Source organism: Schistocerca gregaria, chromosome 1, assembly GCF_023897955.1.
Source record: "Schistocerca gregaria isolate iqSchGreg1 chromosome 1, iqSchGreg1.2, whole genome shotgun sequence".
In the NCBI taxonomy this organism is placed as follows: domain Eukaryota; kingdom Metazoa; phylum Arthropoda; class Insecta; order Orthoptera; family Acrididae; genus Schistocerca; species Schistocerca gregaria.
This window is the reverse complement of record NC_064920.1, coordinates 549961670-549977762: the sequence shown is the minus strand read 5'-3', so window position 1 is coordinate 549977762 and position 16093 is coordinate 549961670. Positions and strand designations below refer to the sequence as shown.

General features: G+C 43.6%; 1 protein-coding gene across 3 annotated transcripts in view; it reads left to right on the top strand.

Annotated features, from left to right (window-relative positions):
• LOC126356038 (unextended protein-like) overlaps positions 1 to 16093 on the top strand; it is a 482388-nt gene that overhangs the window by 236506 nt on the left and 229789 nt on the right. Inside the window, exon 1 of one of the 3 annotated variants that reach the window (XM_050006735.1) lies at positions 15838 to 15995. The exons of the other annotated variants lie outside the window; for them this stretch is intronic. Within the exon in view, the coding sequence (XP_049862692.1) occupies positions 15889 to 15995 (107 nt within the window). The 5' untranslated portion in view covers positions 15838 to 15888. Of the gene's footprint in view, positions 1 to 15837; positions 15996 to 16093 lie in introns of those variants that run through there. 3 annotated transcript variants of the gene reach the window in all.

The following is a 16093-nucleotide window of genomic DNA, read 5'->3' as shown; positions in this document are numbered from 1 at the left end:
TCCAAAGACTTAATACTGACATTTTCACTATTCGAACGGTATCAAAAGTGAGTGATACTTCGACACGTAAATTAGTCTACTTAGCTTATTTTCATTCTCTTATGTTATATGGTATTATGTTTTGGGGTAACTCTACCCATTCTAGAAGGATATTTTTGGCTCAGAAACGGGCGGTTCGGGCAATAAGTGGTGTGAGTTCACGAATCTCTTGTCGACCTCTGTTCACGAGTCTGGGTATTTTGACATTGGCCTCTCAATATGTATATTCCTTATTGTCGTTTCTTGTTACCAATATTAATTTATTTCCAAGAATAAGCAGCTTTCACTCGGTTAATACTCGGCGGAAATCAAACCTGCATTTGGATCGTACTTCCTTAACTCTTATGTAAAAAGGTGTGAAGTACACTGCTGCGTCCATTTTCAATAAGTTGCCACTCGAATACAAAAATCTTAGCAGTAATCCACGCGCTTTCAAATCGAAACTGAAGAGTTTCCTCATGGGTCACTCCTTCTATTCTGTCGAGGAGTTCCTTGAAAAATTAAGCTGATTGTCAATGTATTGCTGATAGCGTTTGCTTAAACTTATGGACTGACTTTTTTTTCAAATTCATGGACATTTATTTTTATCTATTACTTTTATGTTGTAAGTTCATGTACTGACACGTTCCAAGACCTTGGAGATTTGCTCCTCAATTTGGTCCTACGGAACTTGACATGCAAATATTTAAGTAAATAAATTGAGAATTTACAGTGATGTGTCAGAAGCAGTGGGTGATGGTCAAAATAAGAAAATCTCGTCAGTATAGACAACTCTTAAAACAAGAGAAACAATACAGCTCCGAAGTCAGTGGTGTAGAGTTCGTAGAACGGCTGGTCTTCAATTGGCGCTTACGTCCTCCTCCGTGTGGAGGGCGCTGCCGTCGGGTTGTCGTAAGTCATCAATAGAAATGTGCTCTTAGCCGTTAAACAATGTAAAACAAAGATTTCTCTCCAGTTCAAAGAATAAATAAGCGTAACAACCTGGGTAATCCACACCTGAAAAAGAAAGTGACCTGTAGGAGAAACAGGGTGATCACAAATACACTCAAAAAGAAAAGTCTTAAGGTATCATTCGCTTGCAGACAATGAGGAAGGAAGGTTCAGCCGCCTAGTCAGGAAGGGTTCTTCAGACTGATCTTAGTGCCCGCTTTCCTTTTGTGTGTTTGTGTGTGTGTGTTTGTTTGTGTGTGTGTGTTTGTTTGTGTGTGTGTGTGTGTGTGTGTGTGTGTGTGTGTGTGTGTGTGTGTAGGATGAGTCTGTATGATGATAGAAAGGAGAAGATGGAATCTGGTGCTGGCGCAAGCACCAAAGCTGCCACCGTGCAAACTTTCCCATCTGACATAAACAGTGTTAAATATCCTCATTCCGTGACACACTGCGGGGGAAGGTACCGAATTTAATGAAAGAGATTGGAGCTTGTCTGCTTTTTTTCCCATGACTTCATTCGAATGCGCTGCTGCCGAGTGCAGGGCAGCAGCACAAACATGCATTAGCGACCTCGGTTACGCCGACGGGTCTCGCTCCAGTCTGTGGTGCCTAATAAATTGCTCGTCACTCGCCGCCCGTTCTTCCCGCCGTTGTAATTTTTTCTCGTGTTTAGTAAGTCATAGAAATACCACGTTTGCTGACTTGTCACCACTCTTTCCCCCCTCGTCCATCTCTTAATTTCTGTTATCCGGATGGTCCGTACGCTAGTTATAAGAAAAATCGTTCCTCAGCGAATCTAAATTTCCGGAAAACATTTCAGCGAGAACATCTCTGTTCTTCTAGGGATTCCCGGTTAAATTACTTGCGCGCCTGGATTATGAATATTGAAGAAGTAAATTGTATCAGATACTTTGAAAGGTAAGCAAATTTTGCTTTCTGACTTTTTTTTTTTTTTTTTTTTTTTTTTTTTTTTTTTTTTTTTTTTGGAAGAACACTCTGGGGAAAGTTACCTGCATTCTTCGCGGTATGCCATAGAGAATAAAATAAAGGTGAAAGAGTAACAAGAGCGCACAACTAAGTACTTTACTGCCATTGAAAGGGGCACAAATATGGGCTTAAAAAAACGGATGTTCTCTTTAAGAGAAAGAGCTTCATAAATTTAGAAAGTCAATAATGCGTTGATCCGCCCCTGGCCCTTACGCAAGCAGTTACTCAGCTTGGCACTGGTTGACGGAGCTTTTGGATGTCCTCCTGACGGATATCGTATCAAATTCAGTCCAGTTAGCGCGTTAGATCGTCAAAATCCGAAGCTCGTTGGAGGGCTCTGTCGATAAAGCGCCAAACGTTGTTAATTGAAGAGAGATTCCGCGACCTGGCTGGCCAAGATAGGGTTTAGCAAGCACGAAGACAAGGTGTAGAAATACATGGAGTGTGCGCGCGGGCGTTATTTCACTGAAATTTAAGCCTGAGCTGGCTTGGCACGAAGGGCAACAAAACGGGGCGTAGAATATCGCCGAGGTACCGCTGAGGTGTAAGGGTGCTGCGGGCGGCAACCAAAGGGGTCCTGCTATGAAAAGAAGCGGCACTCTGCCCCACCATCACTCCTGGTTGCCGGGCCTTACTGCGAACGACGGCCAGGCTGGTATTCCACCACTGTCGGGATCGTCTCCAAACAAGTCTTCGAACTCGAATCTCGTTGACTGCGCTCGAACTGTCTTCAGTGATGACTCCTGTTTCGAACTGAGCCCCGATGACCATCGGAGACGTAGCTGGAGTCGCCGCAGACAGTGATCGGATACCAGTCCCACAATCTCCCGCCAGAAGACCGAACAACCAGAAGTGATGGTCGAGGGTGCCATTTCTTTTCATAACAGGACGCCTTGGGTTGCTAACTGCGGTACACTTACAGCATAGCGGTACGTCGACGATGATCTACGTCCCTTTTTCTCGCCCTTCATAGCAAGCCGTCCTGGGCTGACGTTTCAGCGAGAAAAGACCGGCCGCCATAATGCGACATTTTCTACTGTTTCTCTCCGTGCTTGCCAGGTAGTACCTTGGCTGGCAAGGTCCCCGTATCTCTCCCCAATTGAGAGTTCGTAGATAACAGAACGCAGCATGTCATTCACAATGGAGAGGAGTCTTACGAAGTAAGAGTGATTTCAGGTGTGCCGCAGGGGAGTGCCGTAGGACCGTTCTTATTCACAATATACGTAAATGACCTTGTGGATAACGTCGGAAGTTCACTGAGGCTTTTTGCGGATGATGCTGTAGTATAGCGAAAGGTTGTAACAATGGAAAATTGTACTGAAATGCAGGAGGATCTGCAACGAATTGACGCATGGTACAGGGAATGGCAATTGAATCTCAATGTAGACAAATGTAATGTGCTGCGAATACATAGAAAGAAAGATCCTTTATCAAATGGGTCTGAGCACTATGGGACTTAACTCCTTAAGTCATCAGTCCCATAGAACTTACAACTACTTAAACCTAACTAACCTAAGGACATCACACACATCCATGCCCGAGGCAGGATTCGAACCTGCGACCGTAGCGGTCGCGCGGTTCCAGACTGCACGTCTATAACCGCTCGGCCACTCCGGCCGGCAAAAATCCTTTATCTTTTAGATACAATATAGCAGGTCAGCAACTGGAAGCAGTTAATTCCATAAATGATCTGGGAGTAGGCATTAGGAGTTATTTGAAATGAATTGATCATATAAAGTTGATCGTCGGTAAACAGATGCCAGACTCAGATTCATTGAAAGAATCCTAAGGAAATGCAATCCGAAAACAAAGGAAGCAGGTTACAGTAAACGTGTTCGCCCACTGCTTGAGTACTGCCCACCAGTGTGGGATCCGTACCAGATAGGGTTAATAGAAGAGAGAGAGAGAGAGAGAGAGAGAGAGAGAGAGAGAGAGAGAGAGAGAGAGAATATCCAAAGGAGAGCAGCGCTCTTCGTTACAGGATCATTTAGTAATCGCGAAAGCGTTACGGAGATGATAAACTCCAGTGGAAGACTCTGCAGGAGAGACGCTCAGTAGCTCAGTACGGGCTTTTGTTGAAGTTTCGAGAACACACCTTCACCGAGGAGTCAAGCAGTATATTGCTCCCTCCTACGTATATCTGGCGAAGAGACCAAGAGAATAAAATCATAGAGATTAGAGCCCACACAGAGTCATAGCGACAATATTTCTTTCCACGAACAATACGAGACTGAGTACCTCTATCGGTTCTCCCTTATATTCCAAAGTACCCTCCGCCATACACCGTCTGGTGGCTTTCGGAGTATGGATGTAGATATAGAACGTTTGGAATGTTGTGGGTAGGGCCATCCAACCAGCTCGGGAATTTGACGATCTAACTCGTCAGTTGGACAGATTTTGGCTCAGTATCCAAAAGGAAGACCTCCATTGACTCTGTCAATCAACGCCAAGCCGAATAATTGCTTGAATAAGGGACAGAGGTCGACCAAAGCGTTACTGACACCTCACTTCGTAAAGCTCTTTCTCTTGAAATAATCATCGTTTTTTTTGTGAAATTGTAACCATTTATTTGTCTTTACATGTACATCACATCTACTGATTTCCATCCTGTTCGAATATTTCCTTCGCGGTTCGGTTTTTTTTCCCTCTCCTCTTTTTCTTAAGAGTGTAGATTGACACCTGAAGCTAGCAGACACCACCACCACCCCCGCCAAAACACAAGTCAGTGAGCACATACAGCCGCCCTATCCATAAACGTATCTGCTATTCAGTACAGCACTTGAAATGATGCCTGCAACATTCACAGAAGCTCGTTGTGTTTATTGCAGATAGAATCGGCTAATGATCTATGATTTCCTGTCGTTGAAGAAGAGAGACTGTACCCATGACTTGTCAAATCAAGCAAGAGCTGGAATCTTGATTATTGATCGGAAGGTTTCCAGCAGCTTGGGATTCTGCGAGCCAGCGCTGAATGCGCTCCCTGCGCTTATGATGGCGGTGACGGCACTCCCTGCTGACTCGCCCATCCAGTTCCGTAGAGATAGCTCACTGTTTATAGCTATTGCGTCACCGTCGATTCTGCACAGCATGCTATTGTCTCGGAAATCCTGCATTTACCCAAGGTTCATATCTTGCGAATGTTACTGAACTCCTTGCAATATTATCGCGATTTCCAGAAATAACTCGAACGGATGCGAAAACATCACTGGCAATATGCTTCTGTTGCCTGATACAGGGCGCACCAAAAAGATACCCCCTGTTAGATACAACTAAGGTGAAGTCAAGATTTATGTTCTGTGATAAATGGTTATCAGTGACAGAGGACAAGGATTCAGAAGGGTGCGGAGGAGGAATTCACTTGTCGAAACCGTGTAACATATAATTTCTTGGCCTCCCACGTCTTCGCTACTTGGTCTTCTCGATCAGTTTGCGGTTGGAGGGGACAATTTTTTTCTTCCGGACTGTAGATGATGGATCGGTCTTTCCGTAATGCTGCTAAATGCGTAGTGGTCCAGAAAAGTTACCACGCTCGAAGTACTCTCGGAACTGAGAACTGGCTCAAAACCAAAGTAAAAAAACTCCGAAATATTAAGCGAGGAATGGAACGTATATCGCAAATGTAGATTAGATGCAGTAAGAGGTGGAGTGTTCATTGCCGTCTAGAAAGATATTGTCAATCTCGGTGCAAAAATTGAGTTTAACTGGGCACTAGTAGCAGGCTCAGAGCAACTCAAGTTCGTTACCGGATATTTTTACCGATCAGCTGTCTATGCCGTAAATGTTGTAGAACCATTCGAGGAAAGTCAACACTCAGTAGCGCGGTGAAAGCCACAGCATGCAGCGTTAGTTGGTGGAAACTTGAATCTACCGAGTATAGGCTGGGACGTTTCTGGATTCACTGCAGGTGGTATGGGCAGTCAGTCTTGTGAAGTACTTTTGTACTTTTTTTCCCGAAAACTGTCTTGACCAACTAGTTACACAATCCCGTGCGTAACAGAAAAAGTTCAGAGTTTGTACCTATAAACAGGTTTGACCTTATCGAGTGTCGGTACCATGATCACTAATTCTTGTCTCTATACAAACGATGGTAACTGAAGTAAATCAATGAGTCAGGAAGGCTAGCTGAGTATTTATGCTATAAACAGCAGATACGGAGTCGTTAGTATCCCACTTGCACAATGGATGGATTTATTTGGCTCCAATATGACGTACGTAGAGGAATTACGGGCAGATCTTAAACTGATTGTAAATCACGCTCTAGGAAAGTGTGAGCCGATTAAGTTGACGAAGAACGTAAAAGAACCTCAGTGGTTTAACAATCAAATTGGGAAACTGCTGCGGAAACAGATGATTGTATTTTCGGTTCAAAAGGGAACGAGCAAATCTTGACAGGGAAAAGTTAGTTCAAATTCATGCGTCCACAATGAGATCAATCCACGAAGCATACAACTACTTCCACATAGCGAAAGATCTTGCCGAGAACTCGAGAAAATTTAGCCATACGTGCCTATTCAGTCACTTGTAAACCAGTCTCAAGCGACTGGAAAAAAACGCGGATGACTCCTGTATATAAGAAAGTTAAAAGAACTGGCCCGCAAAAGTACAGACCAATAACCTTAACATCGGTTTGTTGCAAAATTCTGGAGCATATTCTGAGTTGGAATATATTAAATTTCTGTGCGCCCGACCGAGACTCGAACTCGGGACCCTTGCCATTCGCGGGCAAGTGCTCTACCATCTCAGCTACCGAAGCACGACTCACGCCCGGTGCTCACAGATTTACTTCTGCCAGTATCTCGTCTCCTACCTTCCAAAATTTACAGAAGCTCTCCTGCGAACCTTGCAGAACTAGCACTCCAGAAAGAAAGTTTGGAAGGTAGGAGACGAAATACTCTCAGAAGTAAAGCTGTGAACACCGGGCGTGAGTCGTGCTTCGGTAGCTCAGATGGTAGAGCACTTGCCCGCGAAAGGCAAAGGTCCCGAGTTCGAGTCTCCGTCGGGCACACAGTTTTAATCTGCCAGGAAGTTTCATATCAGCGCACACTCCGCTGCAGAGTGATAATCTCATTCTGGATATTAAATTTCCTTGAGAAAGGAAAGCTTGTGTCCATAAATCAGCACGATTTTAGAAAACAAAGCATCGCTCATCCGAAACTCAGGTTGTCCTTTTTTCGAAAGGAGAAACCATGTATGGAGGGCAACAAACAGCTTCCATATTCGTAAATGTGCCTTGAAAGATTTGTCTCACAAGCTGAGTGCACCACGCTTGCCAGCAGCGCTCGGCAGACCGGATGGTCACCCATCCAAGTGCTAGCCTAGCCCGATAACGCTTAACTTCTGTGATCTGACGGGAACCGAAGTTACCAATGTGGCAAGGCCGTTGGCACCTTATGCATAAACACTAAACTTTGCACAACGAAACTGTTCCACGATGGAGAGAGAGATGTTAAGCTTTATTCGTATAATGGCGTATTGCAAATATTACCTGCATGTCAAAAAATTTAGAGTAATAACATGTCACGCGGCATTAAATTGGTTGTTGGGGTTAACGGATCCTCTTAGTAGGTTGACACTTTGGGAGGAAGACTAAGTGAATCTCATTTGAAAGTCACGCATAAACCTAGGAAGAAGCGTCGAAATGTGGTTGGTTTCAATAGAAAAGTAGCGGTATTATGTATTGGGGATAACGTGCATAAGGAATGGCAATCTGCGCACAGAGCGGACAACGAATACAAGCAGTATTTTAAGCAGTCACAGTTTCGTATGCAGAGAAGCCTATTTGCGACCACGGGTAGTGGTACCACCGAAGCTACGGAGGCGAGATCTGTAAGGAGCTCGTGATCACACATTAGCGGGTCATGAAGGTTGCTGATCCACCAACAAATAGTAGCAGAAAGCTGGTGGTGGAGGAATAGGCAGACGGAAGTAAACCAATATGTGCGGAATTGCATACAGTTCACACAGAGAGCGGATTTGTGTTGAACAAGAGTACCACTGCAGAGGTTACCTGAAGCATAGCACCATTCGACTTTCTGTGGACTGATGTTTTGGTTCCATTCAATAAAACACCTGCAGGGATGTACTCACTGTCATAAATAATTTGTCAAGATAAATTCCGTAGAAATGTTGGAACACATGAGGCGATACTGACCCTACGACTTACCTTAGAAGAAAGATTAAGGCAAACCTACGTTTCTAGCATTTGTAGACTTAAAGAAAGCTTTTGACAAATTCTGATGGTGGCAGGGGTAAAATACAGGGAGCGAAACGCTATTTACAATTTGTACAGAAACCAGATGGCAGTTATTAGAGTCGAGGGGCATGAAAGGGAGGCAGTGCTTGGGAAAGGAGTGAGACAGGGTTGTAGGCTCTCCCTGATGTTATTCAATCTGTATATTGAGCAAGCAGTAAACGAAACAAAAGAAGAATTCGGAGTAGGTATTGAAATCCATGGAGAAGAAGTAAAAACTTTGAGGTTTGCCGATGACACTGTAATTCTGTCAGAGACAGCAAAGGACTTGGAAGAGCAATTTAACGGAATGGACAGTGTCTTGAAAGGAGGGTATAAGATGAACATCAACAAAAGCAAAACGAGGATAATGGAATGTAGTCGAATTAAATCGGGTGATGCTGAGGGAATTAGATTAGGAAATGAGACACTTAAAGTAGTAAAGGAGTTTTGCTACTTAGGAAGTAAAATAACTGATGATGGTCGAAGTAGAGAGGATATAAAATGTAGACTGGCAATGGCAAGGAAAGCGTTTCTGAAGAAGAGAAATTTGTTAACATCGAGTATAGATTTAAGTGCCAGGAAGTCGTTTCTGAAAGTATCTATATGGAGTGCAGCCATGTATGGAAGTGAAACATGGACGATAAATACTTTGGACAAGAAGAGAATAGAAGCTTTCGAAATGTGGTGCTACAGAAGAATGCGAAAGATTAGATGGGTAGATCACATAACTAATGAGGAGGTATTGAGTAGAATTGGGGAGAAGAGGAGTTTGTGGCACAACTTGACTAGAAGAAGGGATCGGTTGGTAGGACACATTCTGAGGCATCAAGGGATCACCAATATAGTACTGGAGGGCAGCGTGGTGGGTAAAAATCGTAGAGGGAGACCAAGAGATAAATACACTAAGCAGATTCAGAAGGATGTAGGTTGCAGTAGATACTGGGAGATGAAGCAGCTTGCACAGGATATAGTAGTATGGAGAGCTGCATCAAACCAGTCTCAGGACTGAAGACAACAACAACAAGTAGAAATGGTCGCGACGCCAAACCAGCAGTCGGCAACAGTGGCACAAGCACTCGTGAATAGTTGAATACTGAATTTGGAGTGCCTGAAACAAACTTCATGCCAATCACAGACTTGTGTAAGTTACTGAATGTGAATAAGTTAAGGACGAGTCCTCTCCATCCGAGTCGACTGACATATTTCACAAAAGCATTTTACGTATCTCTTTCTTGACTGCTTCCCTTTTCAGCCATGGGATGAAGTTAAATATGTGGCAATATATTTCATGAGATGTCATCTTCAGGAGATATTCGTAGCCCATAATAATGTCAGGTCCATCAGCATATACATTTGTGTATCTTTTTCAAACAACTTATGGGAATTCAGCCAGGTAATATTTACAGTGACAGCCAATATTTCGGCGGGAGTACGCCCCGCCACTTTCAAGGCACATTGCTGGTTGTTGACGAAGGTCCGAGCATATTCAGTTTGGGTTCGCAGATATGTGAGCGGCTCGAAGATTAAGCAATAGAAAGCAGTACGTTGTCTTCGAGGCGGGTGTTCATCAGAGACAAAGATATCGTCAGGAGTGGCCTAGGCAAGTGTGACAGGATCGCTCTTAGTGTGCCTATACATTAATGATCTGACGTAGAGGCTGAGCAGCAACTTAACAAGTTTTTGCTGATGTCGCTGTGGTGTATGGGAAGGCGGCGTCGGCGTCGAATGACAGTAGGATGATAAAAAATGACGTAGTCAGAATTTCTAATTCGTATTATGAATGGCAGCTTGATCGAAATGCAGAAAAATGTAAATAAATGCGGATGTATAGGAAAAGCAGTCCTGTAACGTTGGAATTCAGCACAAGTAGGATGCTGCTTGACACACACAGATTTAATTTCTAAGCGTAACATTGCAAAGCGATATAAAATGGAACGGTCTCGCCGGATTGGTAGTAGGAAAGACGAATGTTATACTTTGTTTTACTGGGAGAATATTGGGAAAGTGCAGCTCACCCGTAAAGGAGACGGCGTATAGAATGACAGTGCGACCCATTTTTGAGTACTGTTAGAGTATTTGGATCCGCAACGGGACGGATTAAACAAAGACATCGAAGCGACTTAGAGACATGTTAGATTTGTTGTCGGCAGGTTTGGTGAACACGGACGCATTACAGAGACGCTTCGAGAACTCAAATGGGCGGCCCAAGAGGAATGTCAACGCTCTTTTCGCAAGGCACTGTCGCGGCAATCCAGAGAACCGCATTTGAGGCCGAATGCAGACTGATTCACCTGCTGCCTACGACATTTCGCTTAACGATCTCGGAGGCAAGACGCGACATTTTACGGTTCGTACTGAGGCTGCCTAAAGGTCTTTCTCCTCGCTCTGATTCCGAGTAGAGCAGGAAAGTGAATGACTGTAGTGGTACGGGGTACCCTCCGTATGATGGTGTGCGGCGGCGACAGCGACGACGAGTGCCCTCAGTGCCGCTATTTGGGCCCATATGGATGCAACAGATCTATCAGAGATTGCCTACACTGTGCTCGTCCTTTCTTACCTGGAATATTGCTCCTCGGTGTAGGATCCTTAGCAGATAAAACTGACGAACAACATCGAAGAATTTCAAGTACGGGCAGATCGTTTTGTATTAACGCAAAATACGGAACAGACTCTCACGTACACTATGTGATCAAAAGTATCCGGACACCCTCAGAAATATAAATTTTTCATATTAGGTGCATTGTGCTGCCACCTATTGCCAGGTACTCCATATTAACGATCTCAGTAGTCATTAGACATCGTGACAGAGCAGAATGGGGCGCTCTGCGAAACTCAAGACTTCGAACGTGGTCAGGTGATTGGGTGTCACTTATCATACGTCTGTGCGCGAGATTTCCACACTCCCAAACGTCCCTAGCTCCACTGTTTCCGATGCGGTAGTGAAGCAGAAACGTGAAGGGACACGTACAGCACAAAAGCGTACAGGCCGATCTCGTCTATTGACTGACAGAGACCACCGATAGTTGAAGAGGGTCTGTTGTGTAATAGGCAGACACCTAATCAGACCATCACACAGGAATTCAAACTGCTTCAGGATCCACTACAGGTACTATGACAGTTAAGCGGTAGGTGAAAAAACGTGGATTTCATGGTCGAGCGGCTTCTCATAAGCCACACATCATGCCGGTAAAAGCCAAACGACGGCTTGTTTGGTGTAAGGAGCGTAAACATTGGACGACTGAACAGCGGAAAAACGTTGTGTGGAGTGACGGATCATGGCACACAATGTGGCGATCCGGTGGCAGGGTGTGTGTAAGGCGAATGCCCAATGAACCTCATCTGCCGCCGTGTGTAGTGCCAGCAGTAAAATTCGGATGTGGTGGTGTTACGATGTGGTTGTGTTTTTCATGGAGATTTTTCGTTGCGGTGAGATCTTTTCACAAAATTTTTCTCATAAAATTTCTCCTTCGAATTTCAAAATATTCTGTTGATTCCTACCTACATAAGGAGAAATAACCAGCGTAATAAAATAAGACAAATCAGAGTTTGCGTGAAGACTTAGGTGTTCGTTTTTCCCATTTGGTACTCGAGAGTGCAGCAGTATAGAATTAGTCAGAAAGTGTTCCGTGATCCCTCAGCCAAGTACTTACACGTGAACAGCAGAATTTTCATGTAGATGCTTTGAAAAGAATTTTACTAGCATCCCTGTAGGATACCGGACATTTACAGTTTCGACAAGTAGCGGTAATGGCAGTGGTCAACGGTCAGGATTGATTAACGAAGTTAGACATTAAGCTGATGGTCCTACTGGAAGCAATTAGTTCCGATCTTGCCATTACGTAGTAAACTTGAACTATTAGCATATGTGGCACATATTTGCGAAGGGTTTGGCTTGCAGCGTTCTCCAACGAGACGTCCTCAGCATCCGCTTTCGTGCTTTCTTTGCTAATTAATATTTCAATATGTTCATGTCATGTTTCTGCCGTTCTGTCGCACACGTTTCTTTTTAAGATATGCGCTAAGGAAAGTACAGAAGCCTAGTTTCTGAGAGACGCGAGAAATCTACGGGGAATAGAATTACCGTAACCCTGTAGGTTTGACTACAAAGTTTTTTCGCGACGGAGTCCTTGCGTAAAGAGCTCTCTGTTTACTCATCGCGTCAGTTTCGGATAAAATTCGAAGCTTTTGATGATTGCCTCCTTCACCGTCGTCATGGGCTAAATTTTGATGACGATGATGCAAACAAGTAAGCAGAGAACTTTTTATACATCCTGTAGGTCACTAGTGTGTGAGGTGCAGATGGTTCGCTGCTGTTGGTATCGCCGTATTTCAATGGTGTTTGCAGCGAGGTACAGGCACCACAGATAGGCTCTGTATCGGTCCTTTGAGAGGGAGCAAACGAAGTTTTTTTCTTCCTCTTGATGGGACGGTGAAGCATGACTAGCGGAAACTCGTCCGATACATTAAACTGTCTCGAAACTCGTGCAGGCGTCCAGGTACAGTTATGAAACTCTGCATGTCGTGATACGGTCAAAGCTTGTTTAAGAACAACCTTAGAAATTACACGTGGGGCATTCATATTAAGTTTTAAATACAAATCAGACACCCGTAAAACGCGTTTTTATCGAAAGAAACGAATCGACAACTGTAACATCCTGCATTATCGCATGTTTCAAAAAATGTTCAAATGTGTGTGAAATCTTATGGGACTGAACTGCTAAGGTCATCAGTCCCTAAGCTTACACTCTACTTAACCTAAATTATCCTAAGGACACACACACACACACACACACACACACACACACACACACACACCTACACCTACCTCTGGTCTGAAGGAGGACTAATCAGCCAGAGCATATCAAATTTTAAAAAAATTTGTCACAGTCATCTAGTCGGCTGAAAGCTGCGGTCGGATAGCTGTCTGCACCGACCACAGTTCACTTTCGCTCACTGCCGGCTACAGCTCATTCCATAATTACACGGATCCTTGACTAAATAGCGGGATCACAGCCTGCAAGCGGAGCGCGTGGAGAAGCTGTGTAGACAACTTGCCGCTGTAAGCTCCCCCACTCATCATATTATTTAAACTCAACAATGAATGTAGTTTTTCTTAATTCATTAAAATTTAGGCGTTTAGCAGTGTAAACAGACATGAGAAAATGTAAGTAAATCGAATGAGTGGTAAAAACAAACCTATAATGTTAGGATATAGTATTAGTAATGTCCTGTTCTAAACAGTCACGTCGTTTTAATATCTGGGCGTAAAGTTGCAAAGCGAGGATTATATTAGGGAAGCCGAAAGATCGACTTCGGTTATTCGGAGAATTTCAGGACAGTGTGGTCCACTTGAAAATGAGATCACATATAGGACACCAATGCGACCTATTGTTGAATACTGTTAGAGTGTTTGGGATCAGAGCCTGGTCGGATTAAAGGAAGACATCGAAGCAGTTCATAGGCGGCCTACTAGTTTTGTTACGGTAGGTTCGAACGACACGCAAGTATTACGAAGATCCTTCGGAACTCGAATGGGAATCCCAGGAGGGAGAGCGATGTTCTTTTCAAAGCAACGGTATCGAGAAAATTTAGAGAACCGGCATTTGAAGCTGAGTGCAGAACGAATCTACTGCCGCCAACATATCTTTCGCATAAGGACCACTGAAGTAAGATACGGGAAAATAGGGCTCGTACGAGGTCATATAGGCAGTAGTTCTTTCCACCCTCTGTTGGCGACTGGAACAAGAATGGAAACGGGTAGTAGTGGTACAAGATACTCTCCGCTACGCACCGTACAGTGGCATGCAGAGTGTGTATGTAGAGGTAGATGTAGAAGCAGTCACTGTGTGGGAAAAGTTCAAACAAAATTATCCTTCTGTCGGATGATTATATCAAAACGTTTCGTATGAAAATTTTCCCCCGTGACCGTCAGTTTTTCCATTACTAATCGGTTTTTCATTCTTGTTTTTGACATTTTTCAAAAGTTCCAGTTAAACAAAAATGGAATTTACTATTTATTACCCTTCGGACCAGTAATGTTGTATAATACTCCCCTTAAAGATCTGTATGGAGTATAAACAAAGGGCCGGCCGGAGTGGCCGAGCGTATCTAGGCTCTACAGTCTGGAACTGCGCGACCGCTACGGTCGCAGGTTCGAATCCTGCCTCGGGCATGGATGTGTGTGATGTCCTTAGGTTAGTTAGGTTTAAGTAGTTCTAAGTTCTAGGGGACTGATGACCTCAGAAGTTAAGTCCCATAGTGCTCAGAGCCATTTTTATAAACAAAGATAGGAATACTCAGTATGTGGTTTAACCGTCAACTTTGACGAAGAGTCGAGCATTTCACGATTTCCACTGCAACCCTGCTGCTAAACGAAGAACGTGTGTTCTAACGAGATCTCTCTAACAAGATATTTTTTACAAAACACTTGTACAAATGAAACAAATTTTCCCTCCTCGTACCATTCTGCACGTCTGTTGCAGATATCTTCAGATACAAAGTGTGAAGTGTCATAATTCCTGGTTCTAGGTTTGAAAATCTCGCTAAAAGTCACTTTCAATTTTTATTCAACTTAATTATTAGTTCTACTTAATTCAGTTGAACATGTCATTTCTGGGTTCCACTGTAAGTTAGTGCGCTCATTAGGGAGCGGATATGTTGATACAGATCGCCCTTAAAGTTTGTAACTTCACGTTGCGAACTGTGACCTTACCCAGAGCTGCAGCTACTGTACTAACGTCATTTCCACGCTGAAAGAGACTTAGAAAGTCTAAGTTCTATTCAGAGTCTGAGTAGACTGAAGAAGTCATCGCTAAACTCATCTGCAAGAAAGACCGATGGATTTTAGACACAAGTAAGCTGTCGTTGAAGACCTTTGTTAAACAGCATTAATGCGAGAATCTCAAAGAATTTAACAGTGATATAAGACTTGGAAAATTTCTTAGTACGAAGCGCATTTCTCCTACGTCATATATACATATTTTTTCAACTTCACATGCAGCAAGTAAGTGTGCTAATGTAATTTTGTTCTAAATTTTACAAGCTACAAATGTAAATACACTTGCCTTATTTTCCGGTATTAACGCAACGAACGACGCTAGTCTATCCAACGTCACAGCGACAGTCGCAATCCTACGAAGCGCATGGGGCTGTGCGAATACTCAAGACTTGATTTCGGGAAGCCGACAGTTCAAATTCCGCACCTGATATCCAGATTTAGAATTTCGGACTTCCCAGAAATCATTTAAAGCGAATGTCAGCCTATTTCCCACAAACTGTACTTGTGTTCCGTTTCTAATAACATTATCGCCAATGGGACATGAAGGTTTTTTCTTCCTTCTTCCTATTACCACGTGTCACTGCTTCTTGTCAATTTTTGTGTTGTAACAGCACCGCACTGCATTGGCTTGCATAGCAGGTCGTTCTTCTGACACCTGATAAGATGGTGATGATGATGCTCTATGATCTCAAGAACCAGTAAGTATGTGTGATTCGCTGTTCTAATCTGTTCCTGATACGGTTTAGCCAAAGACAGCTGGCAGTTCGACTGTCCTTAATGTTTTCGTCTCAAACGAAATACTACTGTTATGGATTGCGCGAAGTCTCAAGATTCGCACGATGTATCTTCGCGTTTACTCTCTGGTTAATTCAAAGATATTAGCCCATGTCCTAGTCTGTGTACGGAGTGTTGACGTCTGCGCATTATGGTCAGTCGCGGATTAACATTTTTCCAATTCAAAAATTGTATGGGTTTGAGAAATTATGGTCCTGTGTGCATCTTTATAGTAGTGGGCGTGATCTTCATCAGTAGGTACGTACCGCAGTTGCTTTCAAGCGTTTACTTAACGATTATCTTTCTCATTTTATCAGTGTTTTCGTCGTAAATGTGGTTGTTGACAGTTTAAAGTT